This window comes from Ruditapes philippinarum, unplaced genomic scaffold (assembly GCF_026571515.1).
Source record: "Ruditapes philippinarum isolate M1 unplaced genomic scaffold, ASM2657151v2 ctg1516_1_1_1_1, whole genome shotgun sequence".
Lineage (NCBI taxonomy): Eukaryota > Metazoa > Mollusca > Bivalvia > Venerida > Veneridae > Ruditapes > Ruditapes philippinarum.
In genome coordinates, this window is record NW_026867184.1 from 686,913 (window position 1) to 702,986 (window position 16,074).

A 16,074-nucleotide genomic window follows, 5' to 3' on the forward strand; every position below is an offset into this window, starting at 1 on the left:
ACCAGTAAAAGTAAGGAAAGAATTTTCACAGCAGTGAAAAAGAAATTTTTACAGCAAGAAAAGAATATACGCATTTTATTTCATCAATATTTCTCAATACTTCGTTTAAAAGTACATAGTTATAAAACTATTTATGGCCATACAATTACAATGACATGTTTTAGGTATGAATATCTCGAAAATAATATATTAGTAATCTAAAATCGCATATTTTACCAGAACATTTTTTTGCAAATGTTCTTTATAACTTTTTAGGCTTATAAGTCAAAAATATAAAGAAGAAAATGTTTACATATTTTTTCGTTTGATTTAAATTTAGAATATATTTTCACAGAACATTATTATCCTAGAAGTTAAGTAGGAGAACTGTACAAAGAGCTATGTATAGATGTATTTATTCATCAGACTAACTTTTTTCACTTAACACCGTCAAAATACACAAAACTCAAGATCCTCATTTTCTATCAGGATATCCTTAGATACCATTATAAGCCGTATGAAGGGATAAAAAATGTAACTTGATTGGTCGGATATGATTTGATTTGATCCCATATCATCATATAATTCAAGATGAAGTTGTTATGTTCTGTTTTGAATTACCTTGCTGTTTTTTTCTTCAGTAAACGTTTTAGGGCTAACAACTATAAACGATTTTGAGTATACACACATATCATTGCACTGGGATGTCTTCAGGACAGACAAGTTCGACATGCTCCCAGGTAATCATTCACTTATTTATGTTGTATTCCGAACACATTAGCGTCTGGAGCCCGTAAAAAATGACCCTTCACCAGAGATGATGCATTTCCGATCCTTACATATTCTGGTATATTTGTTTTTCTAGTTGATCTTTTTCTAAAAGGGCCATTCCATGTTTTTACTCATTTGATATAGTATGAATCTTAAAATGTAGCATGCATTTTATATATCTGTCCGGCTTCATATCATCTGATTCATACTTTATTTTGATCCCTCCACCGTGATCTTGTTTAGGACATACTCATTATTTTACTTTGTGGAACCACACCCTGTTTTCGTAGAATGACACGAAAGTGTAACATTGGAGGTTTCATAATCACCGTCATATGAACAAATCCGCAGATGTTTGTTATGTTTTCACCATTGACACGAGTAAATGTTGAATACTGCTTACCGTAACGCCTTTGCTAGGGTACGTGGAAAGATACAATCACCTATGCAGTGAACTCCCCTTATCAGTACAGAAATATCTGCTACCACACATAGACCTAATTTTTTACATTAGCTTGTTAAAAGTATTTATAAGCCTTTGAATTTATTTTTCATTATTTTGTATATTTTTTGTCAAAAATAAAAAAGGGAGAAGAAAATGACGTTAGATTGTCCATGTTCATTTGTTTGTTTGTTTGATTGGGTTTTACGTCCCACCGACACAGTATAGGTCATATGGCGACGTTCCAGCTTTACCGATGGAGGAATACCTCAGATGCCGTTTCCTGCATTATTTCAGGTACGAACGGACACCTGAGTAGAACCACTGACGTTCAGTAAGCTAGGTGGACAGCTTCCTCACATGAAAGAATCTAAAGTTTCTGTCGGGATTCGAACCCACAGCGATGAGGGGCAAGTGGTTTCAAGTTAACAACCTTAACCACTAGCCCACAGACGCCCCAATTTTCTATGTAACGTTGATATTTACATTTGAATTTCGACGTTACGTCATGTGTATTTCATCATCATGGGAAATTTGTGAAGGCAGTGATTACAATCTGCCAAGGGATGTTATCACTGTGTTTAGTTAAGTTAAGTTAATTTATTTAATCATGGCATATTACATGCATGTGATTTAAACTACAAAGAATATATAAAAGATAAACAAAAACATGATGAAAGGTGCACAAGTGCATACAAACACTTATCGAACAATGTGAAACATGTATACAGATTCCCTGAGTAAAAAAAAGAGATCTTTATTATAATGTATTGTCTGACTTTGGAGAATGAGTTATTATTAAATACTTTGTAATACAAGCTTACAGAGTAAAGCAAGTTTAATAAGTTTATTTTTACAATTTATAAGTTCCTTATGAGAGCTTGGGTGGTTAACATAGTAGCTTTGAACATATTATTTTTTATCATAAGATAAACGTGTGCATTCAAAAAGATAATGAAATTCGTCTCCAAGACAATGTTTTGTACATAAGTCACATATTCTATAAGCACGTTCAATATTAAGATATTAACCTTTCTCTATAGGAAAATTATGATTCATAGTTCTAAACTTACACATATAAAAAGGAAAATTTATAGGCAATATATCAATATATTCCTCGAAACTATGTTCTGTCTTATAAGTTCGATACACTTAACATGTTATCTCTCCTTTTAAGAGTACTGAAATAATTATTAAATACTGCAAACTGAATTAAAACTGAAGGTCGTGGGTTCAAACTCAAGTAAGGTTAACGTTACTCTTTCTTTTTTTTTCCCAACATTATTTATGCGTCATTCAGGTCGCATTTTAGTTAACATAGGTATTTATTGGTTAAATAATACCTTATGCTTTCAAAGCCTTATGAAATAAAAATACACTCTAAAATTACTCAAAATTTAACAAGATCAACCAGTATACGTCTAAAAAATAGATTAAGATTGAAAACAGCTCCTTTGATTCGGAAACGTATCCATTACTCGTGAACCGTATGGTAAGTTTTGTTTAAACTTGTTTTGGTGTCCGTGGTTCAGTTTTTATATTACTTATTAGAGTTGTCATACCGTAACACAATTTATATTTTGCTGCTTTAAGCGTTCTTTAGGGATTCCGTTTTTTGTTTATTTTGATATTCTTGCCATAGAAACTCGGGAACGGGACCGTAGATTGCGTTTTCAATCCTGTGACGCCTACATCTCGATATTTTTTTAATATTATCCAAGTGTATGGGCTCTATTATCAATTGAAAACAATCTGTTAGTTTTAAAATTGGTCAAATTTAAGGGTATCATAAACAATATGTAAAGCCTTTACGGATTCTGATTTATGCGCCGCAATATGCGGTTCTGTGATAATTGTAAAGAATAAATTTGAATGTGTATCGCTGAAGACAATGCAACTAGCTACCGGAAAGAAATTTCGATCAGATAAGGGGCAGAGTACCCGTAATTTTATCGACTACCCACAGTAAATCAACATTTTGAAAAACCCCAGAATAGTTTTTGTGAACATTCGAGTACAGTGTTGTTTATAGCCGGGCCGAGCGGAACGGTACACACTCATTTATTACAACAAGGGATTTCTAGCAAGTCATGCGTTCTTTTTCACTGTTTCAAAGAAAAATGAAAGCTAAGTCTTACATAATTACTATGTTAACATATCTAGTGAATACAGTGATGTTTAAGCATATATTATAAAGTTATGTTGAAATAGTACAGAACAAACCACTATTGTAAAAGATACAGTACATACAAATTTAAAGTCTAACTGAAATAAATCTGAAAAATATATAAAAATTTGCCTTTACTTATTATGTGTGTCTTTTTTCAAATGTACATATTTTATTTAATCCTACGTTGACCCTATGGCCCGTTTTGCAAGGAATCATTTTACTTACATGTTGATGTCTACAGAATTATTTAAAAAACATAAGAAAATTTTCTTTCGTTCGGATGCGCATCAATATATCACTTGGGCTATCCCCTCGTTATATAATTCCTTTCATCCGAACTCCAAACACAGATTTTGTTTAGCGATAAAATCACCGTTTGGGATATAATATTATTTCTTAAGTAAAACATCAAAAAATGTTATATAGGCATCAATACTTTCGGTACTAACTATTTACTTAAAGTCAATTAATTTTGAAAGTTTTTTTTTTTTCATTTTGTGTCTTTTGCTTTTTAGCGTTTTGGCGATTTATACTTGTTATCATGTTTTAGTATTTCATATGGAAATTTAAAGTGAAATTTTTTGTGACATTTTGTATACATTTTGCTTCCTTTGTGACAAATAATTTCACATTCAGCGCTATTATTTTCAGTGCATGTTCTTACTTCAATTATAAAAACATTATCATGCATGTAGTTTGCTTTTTATCAGAAAGAAAAGTTGATTCATTTCTAAGGCATAACTTGTATTTAAGATATAAAAACTATTTGTGTTTGATACTTCTTATTTTAATGTCAGAGGAAACGCATGCTGAAAGCAATTTACCTCCTGGGCCATATGCTATGTTGATGCCAACAACCGGCTGTCCTGAGTCAAAAAATCAAGGTTGGAGGACCGGATACATATATCTTGTTTGGCAGAATACAGTCAAAGTCGTAACCTCGGTACCAATGGCCAAACCTGGTTGCAAACAGGTTTCAGAAACTAACGGACATGATATTGCAAATCAAACAGCAAAATGGTTTTACGACTTAACAGAGGACAGCTGGCTAGAAACGTGTAGCAACTTGCTAGGACCTTTTAACCGATTTTCATTCAAACTGAACTTTTGCGTTAAGGATGGAGATGAAAATAGCACGAATAATGAAACCGTTGACTGGCCGGATGGCGATTACGCTATTGTGGCAGCAGGGGGTTGCCCACAAGGTTCTGATGTTTCTAAAATTTTCATTTTGTTTTTCTAGTTACCCTTTTCTTAATTGTTTGACAGCCAGCAAACAATATAATAATTTTGTTTAAAGTATTTTGGTCTTATGTTAAAGTCCAGAACCACATGATGTTGTGATAATATAATTATATCGGATTAATTGAGAAGTGCATGTTTTATTTAATGATATGGTTTTCTACGAGATTAATTAACAAACACTGTTTTATAGATTTTTCTGGGAGAATATGTAACTCACCGACAAAGTTAAATAAGCTTCTAGGCCCATTATACCGAAGAAATGCAATTATTTTTATTTTTCAGAATCTTTTATTTTTTATTTTTTGAATCTTGTTTCAGTTTAAAAAAAAATGCTCATTTGAGACATCGTTTAACTATCTGTTGCCTCTTTTGCTCAGTTGGCAGTTGGTATAATCAAAGTGAATTAGTATTTTGTATGGAAGTCAAATACTAATTTGTCTACATTTTGCTGTCTTTATTGGCTATCACTGCACAATCAGTGCTATTTTTGTCAGTTGTTAGACATCTAATATGCTCTTAATCCATTTTAAACAGTATTCAAAACACATGTATTACATTTCAAAAGAACTAATATGGATTCCTGGGGCATAATGTGCACTTTTGTAAAACGTCGTTCATTTCTCTACATCCATGCTTTCAATAAACGAATTTTTCCTACTTGTTTTTCAAAACAATAATCTTGTGTTACTATTTAAGGTATTTAATTTGTCCTATTTATTCACAGGTTTTTACAGCAAGAAACATTCAATAACAGTCCCAAAACTCATGTCTTGGAACAAGAGTGGGATTCTTCCAAATGTCACAGTCCTTAAAACTCCAAACGCAAGTAAGTACGTAAGCGAATCTTTATATATACGTGTCATCATATTTTTATGTAGTTATTTTATGAATGGCAATCGATCCGATTAATGCTTGGCAGTCTGCCAATGTGTGCGTGTTCCAATAAGATATTGTGCTTAGTTTTATTGTGGTTCATCCGTAAAAATCTACATCAATGCATATTACGCAAGACCCTTATTTTCAGAATAAATATTCATAAGTCTGCTAGCACTATGTGTACAACTTCCAAATATTGTAATACTTTACTTTTTAAACAAGAACCGGTTGAACCGGGTGATGCTCCCCGAGAAGGTTCTGGACACAGGAAAGTATAAAAAAAATTAACAAAGGGCAAAAACTCCAAAATTAGGCAAAGCGGAGTTATGTTTTTTTGCACTGCACTTCTATTCAATGAGATCTATCTATCTATTAAGTTTCCTGATGATATCAGAGTTATGTCCCGGGTAAAAGTCAAAGTGTAAAAATGAACAAAGGGCAATAACTCCAAAATTAGACCAGGCTTTGTTTAGGTTCTTTAAGCATTGCAGTTCTATCCAATGATATCTATCTACCTACAAAGTTTCATGTTGATATCTCTAATAGTTCCGGACAAAAGTCAAAAAGTAAAAGTAAATATAGGGCAATAACTTCAAAATAAGGCAAGGCAGAGTTATGATTCTTTAGCACTGCACATATACCCAATGAAACCTATCTATCTACAAAGTTTCATGTTGATATCTCTTATAATTTTATAGTAATGCCCCAGACAAAGTTCAAAGTGTCAAAATGAAAGGGCAATAACTCCAAAATTAGGCAAGGCAGAGTTATGGTTCTTGTGCACTGCACACCTACTTAATGAGATCTATCTACCTACAAAGTTTCATGTTGATACCTCTTATAGTTTTAGAGTTATATCCCGGACAATGTTCAAAGTGTAAAATAACAAGGGGATTATTCAAAAATTAGGCAAGGCAGAGTTATGGTTCTTGTGCACTGCACACCTACTTAATGAGATCTATCTACCTACAAAGTTTCATGTTGATACCTCTTATAGTTTTAGAGTTATATCCCGGACAATGTTCAAAGTGTAAAATAACAAGGGGATTATTCAAAAATTAGGCAAGGCAGAGTTACAGTTCTTGTACACTGTACACCTACTTAATGAGATCTATCTTCCTACAAAGTTTCATGTTGATACCTCGTATACTTTTAGGGTTATGTCCCGGACAAAGTTCAAAGTGTTAAATAAACAAAGGGGTATAATTCAAAAATTAGGAAAGGCAGAGTTACAGTTCTTGTACACTGTACACCTACTTAATGAGATCTATCTTCCTACAAAGTTTCATGTTGATACCTCGTATACTTTTAGGGTTATGTCCCGTACAAAGTTCAATGTGTTAAAAAAACAAAGGGGGATAATTCAAAAATTAGGAAAGGCAGAGTTAAGATTCTTGTACACTGTACACCTACTTAATGAAATCTATCTACCTACAAAGTTTCATGTTGATACCTCGTATACTTTTAGGGTTATGTCCCGGACAAAGTTCAAAGTGTTAAATAAACAAAGGGGGATAATTCAAAAATTAGGAAGGGCAGAGTTAAGGTTTTTGTACACTGCACGCTTACTCAATGAGATCTATCTACCTACAAAGTTTCATGTTGATACCTCTTGTTGTTTCAAAGTTATGTCCCGGACAAGAAAAGGGGACGGACGGACGGACGGACGGACGGAAAGACGGACGGACGGACGGACGGACAAGGCGGCGACTATATGCTCCCCCGAAATTTTTTCGGGGAGCATAAAAATTTCATTCATGTTGTTTTGTCTACATTAAGTTACGTTTCGTACAATTCGATTTTATTGAGTTACTTTTTTACATGAAAATTGATACAAGTTTTCAGATCATTCGCTTATCCGTTTATCCAAAGTAGTTATGACAAAAGTGGTGAAAGGTGTTAAATCATTTTAACTGATGTCGGACTAAACAATCGCAACAAAAATCGATATTCCATTTAATTCTGAGTATATCTCTTATTAGCATTTGCGTAATTTTTCCGTTTTACTGTATCCTAGTCTATCTATGTAAGAATTCCACATTTTACAGTTTTAATGGGGCACCTTTTTTCAGTCGGAACATCTCGGGCTATTATTCATAATTCGAAGATTGACGAAAAGGGTCGCAAAAGTTGCAATTGCCTATTTCTTATATCGTTATGAAGTCGGAATATTGGACTTCCCTTCTCAATTTTACCAAAATATATTTTGACCATTAAATGACGGTAAAACTGAACTGATTTCATAATTGAGTTATTGTATTTTCAAAAACTAAAACATCAGATTAAACGGATGTAAATAACTTTTGCAAATATTTATTGTCCGTCAGTCATTTTAAATGTCCCCGATCAATTTCGACCATAGTTTGTTTAAATAACATTTTATCTATTTCTCTATTTTGTTTGAATATTTTACTTTTCATCTTAATTTCCCAAGTGGACATGATAAAGTTTAGAAACCTTTTTCCTTTGTATCTTACATATTTGCATTTAGATGGAAAAAAAATCAAGTGCATCGATTTGCCAAACTATATTTACCAATTAATTTGACATTGTTTCGAGAAATTAAATAATGTTTATTAATTCTTATGTGTATATTATTATGATTTTTTTATAAACATAATAATAAATTTTGAAATATTATGTAATTGTTTATAACTTCACTTTAAACCACTTTTTAGATAAAAAATGTATTTGTTTTTTAAAACCATTTCAGTTGCTTTTTAGTAAAGTTGTATTGGTCTAACTAATATTAATTTTAAAAAGTAGAAATAATTTTTTAAATACAAATGTTAAAAGATGTTGTGTAAAAATTACATTAGATATCATTTTTAAGTTATTCATGATAAATCTACTCTCTAAATGTTTTAGTTTAAAGTTTTCCTACTGCAATTCCTTTTTTTCATTTAAAAAACATAATAATAAATTTTGAAATATTATGTAATTGTTTATAACTTCACTTTAAACCACTTTTTAAATAAAAAATGTATTTGTTTTTTAAAACCATTTCAGCTGCTTTTTAGTAAAGTTGTATTGGTCTAACTAATATTAATTTTAAAAAGTAGAAATAATTTTTTAAATACAAATGTTAAAAGATGTTGTGTAAAAATTACATTAGATATCATTTTTAAGTTATTCATGATAAATCTACTCTCTAAATGTTTTAGTTTAAAGTTTTCCTACTGCAATTCCTTTTTTTCATTTAAATAAATTACAACAATCGAATAAGTGAATTAGTAATTACAACATGTCATTTATAAACTCTATTATGTAGCACTAATAGGTTATAATCTTAAAAAACTCTTGGGCAATCAAATAAGTACTAACTCCTATTCACAAAGTCTAATGTAATAATTTGGCGGCCATGCCAGGTAAAATCAAATACAAAGGTAATAAAAAGGGTGTTAAGAACTAAGTTGCAAAATCTGTATATTAAGCCACCCAAAGCTTTTGATAATCAACATTCGCTATTAAATATTTTTTCTTTTATTTTTCAAGTAAAAATGAAGTTGTGTTTAAATCTTAATTTATATTTTTTTCTTCTTAAAATGCAGTTTAATATACCAGCAAAGAGTATTAAAGTCATATTAAATTGTTGATGACTTGATACCTTACAGACGAAAATACGGTACTAAAAATAGTCTTCGCCGCACATTCATACAAAAAATAACGAATATATGAGAAGATTTCACAGTTTGCAAATCAATGTCTGAAGATAGCGATTGCTAACATATGATATATAAACTTTTTTTTTGTTTCATTATAGTTTATCCTATAAACGATAAGAACAAACATTTAATGATATTTTGCAGGCATCATTGCGACTGATTTGTGCGTACATGAAAACAACACCGAAAAACGAACCAAATCAGATCACACCGCATTTAAAGATAATGCTTTTCTCCTTATAAAGGTATCGTATGCATGTTTTTTATTCTTTCGGGCTTTGATAGTATACAGACATTACCTGGTGGCTGATTTGTGCCATTTGTGTTTTGGTCCTGCGACTCCGCCGAGTGAAAAGTTTAATAAATAAAATTTCGATCCGTGCCCCCCCCCCCCGTTTTATTTATCAAATGTCGCTCGCTCCGCACCCCGAGCTTCGAATCTGTTTTTTTTTATTGAATTTCGCCCGCCCCTCCCCCCTCCGCAATTTTAACCTTTTGCTTGGCTTGGAGAACACGAATGGCACAAATCAGACGCCATACTGCTCCGATGAAAGCTAGGTTTTTTTTCAGCCATACTTTATTGCTGTTCTATGTTGTCTGTGGTTTTCTGCTTTCAAACACAAAACATTAATACTGCTTTCATCAAAGTTATGCTGTGATCTTCTTCAGTTATTCTCTACCTATAGAATAATGCTACTATAAAAAAACATTATGTGACCTTCTTTCTGCTTTATTTTACTTATTATAGCATTAAATCGGCTATTTTTCTCTATTTTGCCCATGTAATAACGGGACAAAACCATGTGTTAACATAGTCACGCGCTCTTGTTTAGCCCGGTTTCACCTATGTGCAACACACAAGGCCCAGTTAACAAACAAAAACAATGACGATTTGGCCTGTTTTCCAAAGAGTCATGCGCTCTTGTAATATTGAAATTATTGATTCGAGGGCCTCAATCGCATTAAATACGGCGAGCAGCATTCAAGTAACTATGCCGAAAATACCGCGTATAGACATCGCTGCTAATCTTGGTTGTTGCCCTTTCTAAGAAACGGACAGTTGTCAATGTAAACAAATACCTGTCATTCAGTCTAACCCTCCTATTAACAAACACAAAATGAATATGAGAAAATGTTGTTTTATTGATGTTTATGTTGATAAATGCTCTTTATATTTCTTTAATAGAATGTTTAGTATCTGATTTTTTTTAAAAATTTTGTGTGCTTGAAAAAAAAAAACGATTTTGATGTCACATATCTTTTTTCTACCGTCAATCTGAAATCATTCTAAGAATTTCTGAGGGTCATGTTTTGTCTTGGGTAGAGGGTAGAGTAATATAACGTTGTACTTTTAATGTTAAGCTTTATTAAATCAATTAAAATTCAAAATTTCGTTCGGTTCTGAGAGTAGTAATGGAAATAACGGGTGAGCAATATACTTCTGGGGTAACTCGAAAAGAGCAAATAACCGGACAAAATTGCGTGATAATTGAAATGATTGAAGGTATTGTTAAGATCAATTAAACTTGAAAACTGCGAATAATTGCCGACACCTACTTATCGATTATACTATAATGTTAAAAACATTTATTTATAACATAATTATGTATTTTATTTTTAATCGACCTTTCTGCAGAAGTACGAAACCCGTATATTTCAGTTGCCTGTAGTAGGTTTGGACAGTTTAGTTGCATAGTGTTTATTACCGAATATAGACTCAAAATAAATTACCTACAGACATACAAAGCAAGACATTACTTGTAGAATGATTTCAATAGAAATATCCGAAAACAACGCTAGCGATAACTTGTCTTTGTAATAATTCTATAGATCCAGAAAACACAAACAGTCATATACAAATTAAAGATGGCCGATAATTCAAGCATTGGGGAAAAAGTATGTATTGGTCAATACTTACATGGATTACAAGTAACTACTTAAAATGATTGCGGTAAAGTAAACTGTTTTCGCCAACAAGTAAATTGAATAATATCGAAATCTGATCCATATTTAAATTGACGAAGTTTTAAGACATGTCAGTGCGTAAATAAAAAATACCCACACACATAATCCCCAAAGAACGCCCAAATCGGCAACATTGAAAATGCGTCAGGCTAGGTGTGTTTGAGCCCGATCAAGGTCACCTGACCTTAACGGCCATTTTGTGACGCTCCCGACGAAAACCACTCTATTTTATACATCTGTTCAACGGTCACCTGCTGTCCGCGGTCAACGATCACCTAAAATGCTTCCCGAATCTTAAAGTCGGTCATCTTAAGCGGTCAGCCAGGTGAAACGGCCAGGCAATCTTCTGCGGTCAGCCAGGTGAAACGGCCAGGCAATCTTCTGTCATTTATTTTTTTATTATTTAAGTATTTAGGAACGCATCTCTTCAAAAATGGATCGTGGTATAGAACACAAATTAGAATATCAAAACATTCATCATTTGCGCTCCATAACCTATTTATAGTTTTTAATCAAATTGAATTACCTTTGAAAGAAAAATTTCGTCTGTTCGACAGTTTAGTAGGTTCTATATTAAATTATAATGCATCAGTCTGGGGGTATCATGATGGCAACCACATTGAACAAATACATTGTAAATTCCTTCGAAAATTGTTATGTGTAAAACGATCGACAAATCTATACGGCTTGTATGGTGAACTTGGGCGATATCCCATGAAAACAGCACGGCAATTGATAATTATCAAATATTGGATACAAGTTTTGAAATCAAACAACCCATTAATTATAAATATATACGAAATGTTGAAAAACGACGCAAACAATGGTAACTCATACAACGGTCTTAATTGGGCACATCATATTAAAATTTTGCTTGAAAAAATAGGATTAGGAAATTTGTGGCTTTCTCAGAATTCCAATGATATCAGTTATGTTATTATTAAGCAGCGAATATTAGATATCTTTAAGCAATCGTGGTATACTACAATTAACAATTCTAATAGGTTATCGCACTATTGTTTATTCAAACACGAATTTGAAACAGAGAAGTACCTGCAGTTAAACATGGACACTAAATATAAAACTACAATTACAAAGTTTAGATTATATACAAATAATTTAGCCATTGAAACTGGACGATATAACAATACTGACCGACAACAACGATACTGTACTCAATGTAATATGAATATTATTGAAGATCCTTATCATTTTTTACTTGTTTGTCCTAAATACAGACAGTTACGAATCAAAACTTTCACCCCGTATTTTTGCAGATGGCCATCTATTCAAAAGTTCACTACTTTAATGTCAACAGATTCTATAAGGTCAATTTACAAATTAGGTCGATTTTTATATTTGGCTTTCAGAGAAAGACAATGATACCATTAAGAAACTAGACTTAAAAATGTTTGTTAAATCTAAATTGTTAAACTTTTGTTCTTCTGGTAAAGTTTGTATGCACCACTATACATGTTTATATTTGTATGGCTATAAATATTGTTTGTATTTAATGCCAATAAAATATTCTGTTCTGTTCTGTTCTGTTCTATTTTCAAAGATGACACGTGTCAGAGATTAACAAAAGGTACTTGTCAGGTGCTAGATATTAACACAAACCACAACATATCAAGAAGTTTGCATAATTGCTCATCCGTGTCGTAATTACAAACGTTTGGAACGTCTCAACGCACTTGTAATTTGTTCTTTTGAGTTACTGTACGCTAGTTTTTTTATTTTTCAATTTACCGATTTTAAGAAAAAAAAGAAAGAAGAAAAAAATGCATTATCGATGGCAGAAAGAAATTTCAGTTTATCCCGATTCAGATAATTTTTTTGCGTACATGGTACTTACCAAAGAAATGAAAATGAATTACATCGCCGATTGTCTAAATTCCTCAGTAATAAATTCATAAAAACACTTGCTCCATGTGTGAAAATAAAATTGCATAAATATAATGAGGTCACTGTTAAATCACACCCATAAAGTTTACACACTAGATGACCTCTAAGAGGTAACCAGCGGTCTCTTCAAAAAAATCTTTGATGTTTACAAACCTGTAGCCCTGCTGTTCATCAAAGGAAGTGCCGACACTTAGATGACGTGTACACAATATTCTATTGAAAAGAAACTGTCATACTTTTTTGTGAAAAAATATTACGCATTTTAAATTATTGTGCAAGAAGATATTTTTATGGGATAAATAGTTTCATTTATTGACATTATAAATCGTGAGTGCATTTGTTTATCTGTGTTACATTCATGTAAAGCTTTATATGTTGGAAGGATTGTGTACATGTTAAACCATTAAAAGCATACGTTTGTAAATGGTTAAAAACTGATGATGATGATGATGATGATGATGATGATGATGAATCAGACTGGTTTATTTATACTTAAATCAGATTTATTTTACAAAGAAATGAATAATTTTTTTGGATAAAAACTAGATCCTCCATTCAGCAGCCACCTGTCTTAAGCAGCCAAAATGACTGCATCCCTTGGCTGGCTGCTTAAGACAGTTTCGACTTTTTATGACTGTTTGTGTTTTCTGGATCTATAGAATTATTACAAAGACAAGTTATCGCTAGCGTTGTTTTCGGATATTTCTATTGAAATCATTCTACAAGTAATGTCTTGCTTTGTATGTCTGTAGGTAATTTATTTTGAGTCTATATTCGGTATTAAAGACTATGCAACTAAACTGTCCAAACCTACTACAGGCAACTGAAATATACGGGTTTCGTACTTCTGCAGAAAGGTCGATTAAAAATAAAATACATAATTATGTTATAAATATATGTTTTTAACATTATAGTATAATCGATAAGTAGGTGTCGGCAATTATTCGCAGTTTTCAAGTTTAATTGATCTTAACAATACCTTCAATCATTTCAATTATCACGCAATTTTGTCCGGTTATTTGCTCTTTTCGAGTTACTCCAGAAGTATACTGCTCACCCGTTATTTCCATTACTACTAATTTCCCCGTTGGCCCCGGAAAAAAAAAACGCATACGAAAAACATGTAGAATTAAATAAATACCGTCCAAACACAAGGATTTAATATTAATTGTGTTTTGTATTAAATATACATCATGAATCTGTTTTAAAATTTTATGCTATAATAGTGTCACTGCACGTTTATTTCATGAACTTATAAAGTCTGCAGAGTCCCTTAGAACTGTTGGAGCCCACGCCCTACCGGGCTAGGGCGCCAACCGTTCCTCGGGACTCTGCGGACATTATAACACGGAAAAACGTGCGTTAACAATATTATATGAAATTTGGCAAAGCATAATTATTTGGAAGTCGGTTAAAGCACGGTTCATTTTTTCCGTTTTGAAGGTGTCATTCGGTTTTTCACGAACTGCTTCCGTTTTTACTCGGAATGCTCAACAATTATTGTAAATCCGAAAGGTTGCGATTGCTCGTTATCGGAATATCCCGCTTAATGTCATTGAGCTACATTAAAATAGAGTGCCCGACTAGAACTGACACTGAAAATTTCATTGATAGGTATTGAATTAAACGGGGAAGTCAAAGGCTGGGGCCGCGAAGTGGCTTGCCCGGCCATAGACTTAACGTATATACATGTATTTAAAAGGAAAATAAATAAATAAATGAATAAATTTTGAATTCTATATATGAAATTTTTAGTATCATTTCATGTTGGGCGCAGTAACGCATTGATAAACGGCTAGAATTCCGATTACAGACCAATCGCAACTTTTCGCCTTATAAGATAACAGTAATAGCCGAGGTATTCTGATTGAAAACGGAAGCGTAATTTAGTTCCCTGTCATATTATAGATTATTGATGAAGTGCGCTGGGGACAAAAACACAGAAGCGGTTTATAAAATACCGAATTACTTTTTTTGCGAACGGAAAAATTGAAAATAAAAAATGAACGAATATTTTTATTTTACTTCCCCGTTTATAGGCTTTGCCTACTGTGATAGTAGGGAAATGTTATTTTCTAAGTTTCGGTGTAATGAATAAGTAGAAAATATTTTTTTGTCCGAAATATTATGTCTAAATTTAGGTAAAATCCTTTTATTGCATAAAGAGTTGATATATATGACATTCTTACTGAATATGTCTTATTTGGATAAGAGAATGCACAAACTATGTTTGGGAAGATTCACTCGTTTTTTAATGATCAATGCTATTTTCTTTAAAAAAACTTCCAGTTTTTTAACGACACTGGGTAATCAAAACGTGTTAACTTAGAGTGTGTGTAGAGTTTAAAACATAAAATGCATTCCCTGTGAATACTCAAAAGGAGATCATACTGTAACTGTATAAATCTAGTAACTATCAGTATTTTGAAAAATCAAATTTGAAGCATTTTTATCTTTAAATAACCTGGTGACAGAATATTTTGCATTATGAACAATATCTAATTAGTGATAATTCATATTCAACTGTTAACATTATATTAATTATGTGCATGTTATTTATTTAGTAATAAGCTTTGCTATTGATGAAAGCTTTATTTTATAATAAAACAATTGCTCTTTTACAATGCGTTTAGGTTAAGAATAAAAACTGTATTAACTTGGAAAGAATGGAAATGGTAAACGAAACGTTGTTCATTGGCCTAGATCAGGGAGTACTGGGAGAACTGGAAGAAGGTTTTCAATTCTGTCATTATAAACCTGTTTCGTGGAGCAAAGGTTAGTCGCTATTAGTAATATTAATTTGTCCTTAAAAGCTGAATAACATCATATCGTTATAGAATTAATGTGTTGACTGACATATATTTATAATAAGTAATAAAATAAATGATATACACGCGTATGATCAAAGGTAAAATGAAAAAATGCAAATACATACATACGACTATATTTAACGTACTAGTGGATACATGGAGCAAGGGTTATTTTAAGTTCGAAAAAAATACCGTGTAAGCTGTATTTTAGCTTTGAAAATTAAATAAACGTCCACTTATGTATTC

General features: G+C 32.1%; 1 protein-coding gene across 1 annotated transcript in view; it reads left to right on the plus strand.

Moving 5' to 3' along the window:
* Positions 1-4,125: 4,125 nt before the first annotated feature.
* LOC132735187 (uncharacterized) overlaps positions 4,126-16,074 on the plus strand; it is a gene marked incomplete at its 3' end in the record, with an annotated part of 41,020 nt that continues 29,071 nt past the window's right edge. The window contains exons 1-3 of the mRNA XM_060722111.1: positions 4,126-4,567; positions 5,332-5,433; positions 9,293-9,398. Coding sequence (XP_060578094.1) covers positions 4,153-4,567; positions 5,332-5,433; positions 9,293-9,398 — 623 coding nt within the window. The remainder of the gene's footprint in view (positions 4,568-5,331; positions 5,434-9,292; positions 9,399-16,074) is intronic.